This window comes from Artemia franciscana, chromosome 20, assembly GCF_032884065.1.
Source record: "Artemia franciscana chromosome 20, ASM3288406v1, whole genome shotgun sequence".
Classification (NCBI taxonomy): domain Eukaryota; kingdom Metazoa; phylum Arthropoda; class Branchiopoda; order Anostraca; family Artemiidae; genus Artemia; species Artemia franciscana.
In genome coordinates this window covers 33954292-33964914 of record NC_088882.1, presented here as the reverse complement: position 1 = coordinate 33964914, position 10623 = coordinate 33954292, and the positions used below count along the sequence as shown (strand labels likewise).

The 10623-nt window shown below is 35.9% G+C and overlaps 1 protein-coding gene across 5 annotated transcripts in view; it reads right to left on the bottom strand.

Annotated features, from left to right (window-relative positions):
- Positions 1–2609: 2609 nt before the first annotated feature.
- LOC136040158 (target of rapamycin complex subunit lst8-like) overlaps positions 2610–10623 on the bottom strand; it is a 50427-nt gene continuing 42413 nt past the window's right edge. For all 5 annotated transcript variants that reach the window (XM_065724276.1, XM_065724278.1, XM_065724277.1 and 2 more), the window contains exon 8: positions 2610–4283. In XM_065724276.1, the coding sequence (XP_065580348.1) occupies positions 4159–4283 (125 nt within the window). In that variant the 3' untranslated portion in view covers positions 2610–4158. The remainder of the gene's footprint in view (positions 4284–10623) is intronic.

Below are 10623 nucleotides of genomic sequence, written 5' to 3'. Positions count from 1 at the left end.
ACCAAGGAGAATTGCGTCAAGGGTAGCAAACAAAAAGATTACTTCGAAATAGAAAAATTAACTTCATTTCCATTTTATATAATTTTCTACATTTGATGTTCATTTGATGTTGCTTTGATGTTCTCATCGAATTAACACTGTTAGTGACAGCAACCTATGTGCATCTATCGCGACAATTGTAGTTTGATCCCTCCTCCTCTCAGTGACGATAGGACCAAAAGAAAAGAATATAACCAAATCATGGATCATGGCTGTATCATGGTATGAACCAATTCATCATGGTATGGATCATGGTATGAACCAATTCATGGATCATGGTTGCATCGGTAGTTGCAACCTAGTAAAGAGCGAACCATAGCCCATAGTTAGAAAAAGACCAAAGTTAGACAAAGCGATTTAAAAAAAACTGCCGCGACAATTGTAGTTTATTGATATTGGTGGTGGTTTTTTATGTTTTTTTAATGTATTTTAGTCTTTTTTTATCTTTGTTTCTTCTGCGCTGAAGACGCCTCGTTTAATACAGGTCGTTTTGATTTTTAATCTTTTCTCTACGGGCCGTACTCTTATTTGTTTCTTCATTAAGTTTTTCTATCTTTGTTCTTTTTCATGGCTGGCCAGTTCGTCTTGAGATCTTTCAACTCTTTGATTGATTCTTTCCCATGTTTCAAAATTCAATCATTTTGAAAGGACTCTGCTATTTGAATAATTTTTTGTAGAAGACTCGCTTGCAATTCCAATCAAGTTGACACAGTGGCCTTTTACTACATGAAAGATTATCATACCTACCTACAAAGAGTATGGGGGCACCTTATAAGAATAAAAACTAGCACTAGTTTCGAAAAGAAAAATCACTACACTCCATTTAGCGTTTAATGTCTTATTTGACCTACAACTGTTGCATATTGCCGTAATTAAAAGTGTATCTAATTCCGCTGCAAATTGACAAGAACAGTGTAGATGACATCTATGACTATAATTGGTTATATTCTTTTCTTTTGGTCCTATCGTCACTGAGAGGAGGAGGGATCAATTTTAACATAAAAAATTGCAACATATTTGTCTTTTTAGGCAATTAAATAAAAAAACAAGTTTTTTAAATGAAAGTAAGGAGCAACGTTAAAACTTGAAACGAACAGAAATTACTCCGTATATGAAAGGGGCTTTTCCTCCTCAACGCCCCGCTCTTTACGCTTAAGTTTGACTCTTTCTCTTGACTCTATCTTTAAAACAGTAAGAGACTTTAGCGTAAAGAGCGAGGTGTTATGGAGGAAAAACAGCAAATTTTGGCTTGATAGCACTTCAGTCCTTAATTTTTTTTTTGCAATGGGAAAAATTTGTACGTAACTCTGCCACATTTCTTATATTACTTGAAAAGGGCCCTTGAACTCTTAATTAACGAGCAAATCCTCCCGGTCGGTTCTGAGAATTATATGTATCTTTTTTGTAACTTTACTTAGTATTTTGACCGTTGTTTACTCAGATTCTAGTTCTTGGGTGAAATGAGGAAAGGAAACCTGACATTGGGATATTTATGTTAGTTTTACCTTTGACTGGGCTGTTAATAAGATGGAAGAAGATTGTTTCCATGAGAAACAAGAAGACTTAAAGTAGAAATAAAAAAGAAAAGAGGAAAAAGAGGAAAGAACGGAAAAGAAGAATAAAAAGGACAAAGAGAAAAGGAAAGGGGGAAGAAAAAATAACAAAAAGACGAAAAAGGAGACATAAAAAAGAAAAGGATAAAACAAAAAAAGAAAGAGGAAGAAGAGAATTAAAAAGGAAAAGAAGACATAAAAAAGAGAAAGGAGAAAGGACATCTGTTTCATTTTAATCAAAACGAAAAGTCTGGTTATAATAGTCCGCTTCTTCAGTGAAAACTTTATGGCAGGCACTTTTGTTCTGAAAACAACTGAATTAAAAATGAGTAACACCTTGTCCACTCTTTCTGTTAGCTAAGAAAGCAATAACTACGACTACTCTTACCTTGACTACTGCTGCTGCTGCCACTATTATCCCTAATAGCACCTTTGCTACTACAACTAAAGTTATTAAAACCACCACTATAACCAAAACAACTCGTTCCACGACCTCATCCACCCTGACATCTATAGACGCAAATACTCCTACAATGAGAACCACAACTAATCACACCAAGACTATTCCTAGTAAAACTACTGCTACTACAACATATCAGGTTTTAGTTCTAGCCCCAGTGAACACAGTTGTGTTTTTACTTTCAAAGGGGGTTATAGTTAGATTATTTTATTTCATGGACCAAAAAACTTCAAAAAATACTTTTATTTATCATATGCGTACCGTTATTTTCTATCTGACATACGTTATTTATGAGCATATGGCGTTATCAACGTATGACGTATATTTTTTATTTCTATGTGACATTTTCTATATCGTTAATGATCATTTCGTCATTTTCTTCTAGAAAATAACCCAACTAATAATGACAAAAAGTGAGTAGCTCTCTTTTTGAATACAGCACTACTAATTAATATCCTGAACGTATAATGCAGAGCTTTAGAGGTCCCAATATCAACTCCCAATATCTTAGGCATAAGAAACTTAATTTTAAACTCTGTAGAACAATTTTAGAAAAGTCAAACAATAGAAAAATTTAATTAAAATAATAATCACAACTATTTTTGACACATTTATCCATAATTTAATTTATAAATTGTATTTTCTTTCCAGCAATAGTTCATTAACGCTAAAAGATATCAACATCACTCGCACATGATTAATTTATATTTATAATGCTTTATTATAAGTTTATTATTAATTTACACTAAAATGACAATCTAGCGGACGACATATTTTCCTTACGGCATTAACCAATTAATGCTTCAAATAGTAATCAAAACTAGTAAAAGCACAACAAGAAAAAATAGGTAAATAGTCATCGGCCGTTTCTTATCTTTTTATAAATTTGCTTACGAGACTTCTTGAATACAGAAGTCCTTGCATCAACCCTAATGCGTGTGGTCTACTAATGCATTAAAACAAGAAGTCGTACACAAAATGATGTTCAATCCCCCTTTCTAAAGCTATAACCAGAGACGTTCAGAATATAAGTCTGGTTTTATGAATTAGGGTTAATGGATTGAAAAACACACTTTTCGAAAATCTCAATGGGGCCATACGGAAAGCACGGATCTACTCAAATATACAAAGAAGAGGTCATAAGGAAGTGAAATAGAAGAAGTCGGAGCTTCTATGGAAATTCCTATGGGGTCAAATGAAAAGCGCGGACGTCCTCAAATATAAAAAGAAGAGGTCATACGGAAGTGAATAAAAGGTTCTATGGAAGTTCCTATGGGGTCAAATGAAAAGCGCGGACGTCTTCAAATATAAAAAGAAGAGGTCATGCGGAAATAAAAGAACTGAGAACTTCTATGGAAATCGTCTATGGGGCCAGATCAAAAACGCGGACGTCTTTAAATCTAAAAAGAAGAGGTCATATGGAAGTGAAATAAAATAAGTTGGAACTTCTATGGAAATCTCTATGGGGCCCAATGAAAAGCGCGGACGTCCACAAATATAAAAAGAAGAGGTCATGCGGAAATAAAATAAAAGAAATGGGAACATCACGGAAAGGACCAGAGGGCGAAGCTCTGAATTGATCAGAGTGGAGGAAAAGCAGGCACAGCTAAGCAAAGCTCAGACACTGCAATGGGTTATCAGTAGCAGCAGCAAGAATTATGCATTACCATGTAATTAATATACCACCCATTCTGCCATAAAAAAACAATTCTACCGATGATTGTGGTAAACTTGTTTTTCATTTATTGGAAATTTTTAAGATTACGATCAAATTTCTGTTAACAAGTGTTATATTTCGAATTTATTTTTCGAAGCTTTATTTTTCTATTTTTATTATTATTTTTATATATTCTTAAAATATATTACTTTACTATAATTAGTTTTATTATTTAGTGAATTGCGCTTTATTTCACTAGAGAACAATAATTTTACGTTATAATAAATAATACGTTTTACGTTATACTAAACTTTGGTCACAAGAATTAATCATAAAAGTAACTTAGCCAATAATGATGACAAGGAAGAATGAATCTGCAATAAAAGATCGCATGAGGAGGCTCATGTCAGAAAAGGTCACCTGTCACAAAATCAAATTTTTTCGCCGTTTTATTCTGGTGTAGGAACGCCATCTTTAAATGCTAAAGCAGTCACTGCTTTCTGATGTCCTGTGTATTCTTTCTTCATTTCTTTTTCTTCAACACTCCATAGTCTAGATGTTCCATCCGATGAAGCTATAAGATTTTATTTTTAGTAAATAAAAAAATACACTTGAGGAGTCTATTTGCAAAATCAGGTAGCCTAAGAGAATCATCACAAAAGAAAACCAAAATCCATATTTTTACTTACCTACATTTTTTTTTCCAATAAGCTCCAAGTCGAGATGTTCCACTTGGCAAGGCTAATTTTTTTTGTAAAATGAAAAAATATTTCTGAGGAGATTAATTACCAGATGTAGTAACCAAAGAACAAAATTCCTAAATTATATGAAAAACTAAGATATCTACAATTAATTTTCACCAAGTTTAGCTGAAATCCAAAATTCTGACAGGTCTGGTGACGAAAAGAATTTACGGATGCCCACCCCTACTGCAAAGGGCAGAGTGTACATGGATGTCAACAAGGCGAAACTTAGACCCTTACTCGTCCTTCTGATCAAATTTAGCTGATATCCTAAAATTTCTTTTACTAGATATCTTGGTAACAATAATTTGGAGAGTTTCTCCCCTTTTCTTCTCCCAGCTTCATAAAATAAAACACAGTAAAATGCAGTAAAACACAAAACACATTTAAAACACAGTATACACAAAACACATATACTAAAACATAGTCAAATAAAACATATTTTTGAGAGTCCACTTACAATAAAAAACCTGACTTTAAACCTTCATTATATTAATTTTTTTCCAGAGCCACTTCACATGGAGGGGCTCATCTTAAAACTTTGGGGGGGGGGATTCATTGAATTGGAAATTGGATGCACTAGTTCCTCTCTCCTTGCTCTTTTTGCCACCGAGGGATGTTGATCTATACTACAGGACAAACAGCTGCATTAAAGTTGATAAAAGGCGTTTCTAAACTATCTCATGAATGGGAATCCAGGTTACGTTATGAACATAATATAAAAATTAGCATTAATCAATAATTAAAATCTGGCAATGAAAAGGGATAGAAATTAATTCAATAAAAACTATTTCTGAAAATGAGGGCTTTCAAGGAAAAGTAAAACCCACTGTAATTGAAACGCCCGTGTAACTGAACCCCCGTGCGACTGAAACCCCTTGCAACTTATCTACGGTGCAACTGAAAACTCCTAAAAATTACACTGGATCGAAACAAAACATGCACCACTGGAATCAGTTTGTCTTAAAACCTGGTTTGACCGAAAATATGACGAACGTCGTTAAAAATTAGCAATAATCAATAATTAAAATTTGGTAATGAAAAGGAACAGAAATTAATTTAATAGAAACTTTTTCTGAAAATGAGGGCTTTCAAGGAAAAGTAAAAACCCACATGAAAAACTAAGACAAGCAGAAATAAACCCTATACTAAATGAAATTTAAGATGACCTGAAATTATTATCAGTAAATAAGTGAAACCCAAAACGAACAGGAATGAAAATAATAATCAAATTAAACATAAGTTTACCAGATACTGAATTAGATAAATAAATAAGTCTTAAAACGAGTAAAATTAAAATGAATCATCTAGTAAAAATGAAAATATATAGATACTAGTGCAAACAAGAGTAGACCTACTGCCGCTCTCTAAACCTTCTAACATCACAAATATATTCACAAATATATTCTAAAGTCACAAATATATTCTAAACATTCTTTATTTTATAATTATAATATTCAAAATTCGGATGGTGTAAAATAAAATCCTGAATCTTCAATTTCAGTTTTCCAGAATTTAGTATCACTATATACTAAACACTCAGTTAATTTTCACAAGTACTTCCCAGTCATCTTGATTTTTATGCTGATTTTCTTATTTTCCTTCATGTTTTTACAAGTTAAAAACACTGTTATAAATAAATACAGTTTTCAATAAAACACAAATCACAGAATAGCTTTTTGAGCGTCTAGAGGGAGCAGTAGCCCTACTCCTGTTTGTAGTAGTTTTTGTTCGTTAAAGTTTGACTTGAACATGATGTTATTATTTATTTTAGTTTCAGTTCTTTTTGGGTTTCTTTACTCGCTGATAATGATTTATGGCCGTTTATTGGTTGAATTATCATGCAACTTTATTTCTGTTTTTCTTGGATTATCACACGAAAAACTTCCTTTTCAGAAATTTTCTTTTTTAAGATGGTTCATGACATGGTAAAAAAGGCTTTAATAATTCATATAGGCAAAGTTGTAAACAGAATTGACCTTAGGGAGGGGTTATAAATAGTGTTATTATCGTGGTTGCATCAGTAGCTGCAACCTAGTAAAAGACAAACAAAGCCCATAGTAGCCCAAAATAATTGCCTGAAACCCCAAAATATATATGGGATCGAAACAAAATGTACACCACTGGAATCAGTTTGTCCTAAAACCTGGTTTGACCAAAAATACGATGAATGTGGTCGTAATCATAGGGTACAGCCGGTTCAATTGCAACTGAACCACCGTACAAGTAAACTTCCACGCAACTGAATCCCCGTGTTACTGAACAGTTGTGTAAGGGAGCCCTCGTGCAACTGAACCCCATTTAACTGAGCCCCCGTGCAACTCAGCCCCGTTTAACTAAACACCCGTGTAACTGAACCCCCGTGCAACTGAACCCCCGTGCAACTGAACCCCCGTGCAACTGAACTCCCTTGCAACTGATCCACCGTGCAACTGGACCCCCGTGCAACTGAACCACCATTGAATTGAATTACCGTGAATCTGAACTCTCGTATAACAGAACTCTCGTGCAATTCAAACCCCAGATTTACATTGGATAAAACACAAGCTGTACATGCTCAACCTTGTTGGAATTGTTTGCTTTTTAAAGTCATAATATAAATTACTGTCAACACACAGTATAACATTAATTAAATTATTAATTAATAAAAAAGCTGTGTTATGTTGTCACAACAACAAAGAAAATTGGAAGTCACAAACTCTTAAAGTCAGATTTATTTCTCCTTTTTTATGTCTGTTAATGGGGGAGGGTTCCTTTCGCCCTGTCACTGTTTACTGGTCTAGGTGTTTATATCCCCTCTTCCATGAAAAACTCTCCCCTGAAATATACACCCTCGTGGAAAATATGGTCTTTCAAATTTGAATATTTTATTTGATTTCTGTTATTTTTTAGTTTAGTTAAGGATTGATAAGGAAAGTGGAAAAGAGATTTAATGTGTAAGTTTCCCCCCTCCCATCCGTTCAAAAACGTACTTATCATGGAAAATCCATCAGACACCCCCCCCCCCATCAGAAAACACCCACGCGAAAAATATTCGCTTATTTCTTAACAACAAACACTATCTGTAAGTAATGGACAAATTACAAAACTTAAAAAGGCATTTAAACTTCTGCAATGGGGTCATCTGATTGTTTTGTAGCTAGGAAAGAAGGGAAATACCTCAAGAGATAGCATACAAACCAACCGCAAGGGGCATTTTTCAGGGGGAGAAGCTTTTTATGGGGAGATATTTTCCAGTAGGGGGTGTGTTTTCTCCGAGGTGGTATATCCCGAAGGTATTTTCAACGGGGGGTGTTTTCCCGGGAGGTGGGGCGTGGTTGCCTTCCGATCACTTTCGACTTAAAAAGGGCACTAAACCTTTCAACTTATAATCGAATAAAAAAAACGTGATTAACAAAACCCCCACAGTCCTCAGGGCAAGGGCTGTAGGCTATCGCAGTAACCCATTGGCGTTTTTTTTTTTTTTATCAAGAAAAGGCGGCATGCTTGATCCTATTAATAAAAAAAAAAGTAAGGAGTATTAAGGTAAAACCTTAGGGAAATGTCAAGAAGAATGAGAAACACAATCAAGAAACAATTGTTCCTATATTGGTTGTGGAAAGGAAATACCAGCAATACTTGAAATGGCTGATGGTATCAGCTGTCACGTCGTTCGGAAAATGTTTAGGAGCATGTTAAACTAAATCAAGAGGTACTATGTGCATCCAGTTTTACAAGACGACGTATCTGCAATATGTCGAGTACAGCTGAGGGTATAAACCTGAGGATATGGGGAAAACACGAATTCTTCCGTAAAATTGTCACCTATCTAGATCGTTTTTGACGGCGGGAGTGTCAGTATATCAGTCTTTAGAAAAAAGCTATACAGCCAATTTTGAGGAAAAGCAAACAAAGATATACAGAATTGTTGCTCCTATATTTAATAAAAAAAGGTATAAAAATTTTGTTAACAGTGTTCACTGCTTCCTTCCACACCTATCTTCTATCTATCTATCTATCTATCTATATATATAAAAATAAATTGTTTGTGTGTGTCTGTTGACTGACGTCATGTTTGTCGACTGACGTCATTATAAGGATTGAGCTGTATGTCGTCATGAAGTTGTTTGTCGACTGATGTCATGTTTGTCGACTGACGAAATTACAGACCGAGACAAAAATGACGACCGGGACACCGGGACACAGGGAATATAAATGACGACCGGGACACTCAAAGAGAAATTACAGAATGGGACACCCTGACACAAATAATGACCGGGACATATAAATGACGACCGGGACACTCAAAGATAAATTACAGACCGGGACACCGGGAAACAAATGAATACCGGGACACAGGGAATATAATAACGACCGGGACGCTCAAAGAGAAATTACAGACTGGGACACTGGGACACAAATGACGACCGGGATACCGGGAATATAAATGACGACGGGGACACAGGGAATGTTCGATTAGCAATCACCATCAACAAAGCTCAAGGGCAATCATTAGAATAATGAGGTATAGATCTGAATACGGATTGTTTTTCCCATGGACCATTTTATGTTGCATGTTCAAGAGTCGGTAAACCTGACAATCTATTTATATGCACAGACAATGGGACATCGAAGAATGTTGTATAGTCGCAAGTTTTACGTAGTTAAAAACATATATATAAGATATATATATCTATCTATATTCACAGGTGGGACACAGGGACACAACTACAATGGCGCGTAACTAATATGGTGCGTGACGAATCACGCGCGCGGGGGGCTTGGGGGGGGGGGGGCACGAAGCGCCCCCACCAACTAGGAGTTGGGTGACATGAAGCGCCACCCCAACAGCTAGTATAAAAATAAGTTGTTTGTCTGTCTGTTGACTGACGTCATGTTTGTGTATCGACTGACGTCATGTTTGTCAAGTGACGTCATTATAAGGATTGAGCACTATGCCGTCATGAAGTTGCTTGTCGACTGACGTCATGTTTGTCGACTGACGAAATTACAGACCAGGATATTCAAAGAGAAATTACAGACTGGGACACCGGGACACAAATAACGACCGGGACACAGGGAATATAAATGACGACCGGGACACAGAGACACAACTACAACGGGGACGCCGGGGGGCATAGGGGGGATATATAAATGACGACCGGGACACAGGGAATGTTCGATTAGCAATCAGCATCAACAAAGCTCAAGGGCAATCATTATAATAATGAGGTATAGATCTGAATACGGATTGTTTTTCCCATGGACAATTATATATTGCATGTTCAAGAGTCGGTAAACCTGACAATCTATTTATATGCAAAAAAAGGAAAAAATTAAAAAAGGTAAAAAACTAAAAAGAAAAAATCACCGGGACAAAAATGACGACCGGGACACAGGGAATATAAATGACAACCAGGACACAGGGACACAACTACAATGGGGACGCCGGGGGCACAGGGGGATATATAATTATATATTGCATGTTCAAGAGTCGGTAAACCTGACAATCTATTTATATGCACAGACAATTGGACAGCGAAGAATGCTGTATATTCGCAAGTTTTACGTAGCTAAAAACACATATATATATATATCTATCTATATTCACAGGTGGGACACAGAGACACAACTACAATGGCGCGTAACGACTTATGCGCGCGGGGGGGCTTGGGGGGGAAGCGCCCCCACCAACTTGGTGTTGGGGTGGCGCGAAGCGCCACCCCAACAGCTAGTAGTATTATATGTTTATCGTTCATTTCCAGGTGGTAGCCGAATTTTTAAGCTGCGTTATCTTTTAACACGATAAAAATCAAGGTACAGCATACTGAGATTAAAACAGGTGTACAGGTGTACAAATTCGAAAGTTTGCCCTTGCGATCTATGCATTGTCATCGCAAGTGCAGGTCAAAGTGGAAATTGATGTCGCTGGACAATCAAGTTGACCTTACTGGAGTCGAGCGTAACTTGATCAGTGTGAAACTTGATAAGTGCAAACCTCTTTTCCAGAATTTCCCCCAGTAATTATATTTTCCTAAATTCCGTTATTGAAAAATTCAGTAGCAACCTTCAGTAGCATTATATCTGAGTTTTTCTAAGTTAAGCATGAGCACAGATATTACATTTTTCTTTGTTTTTAATTCATGGGGTGGCACATCAGCAATCGATTTAAACGATTTGTATTATTCTGGG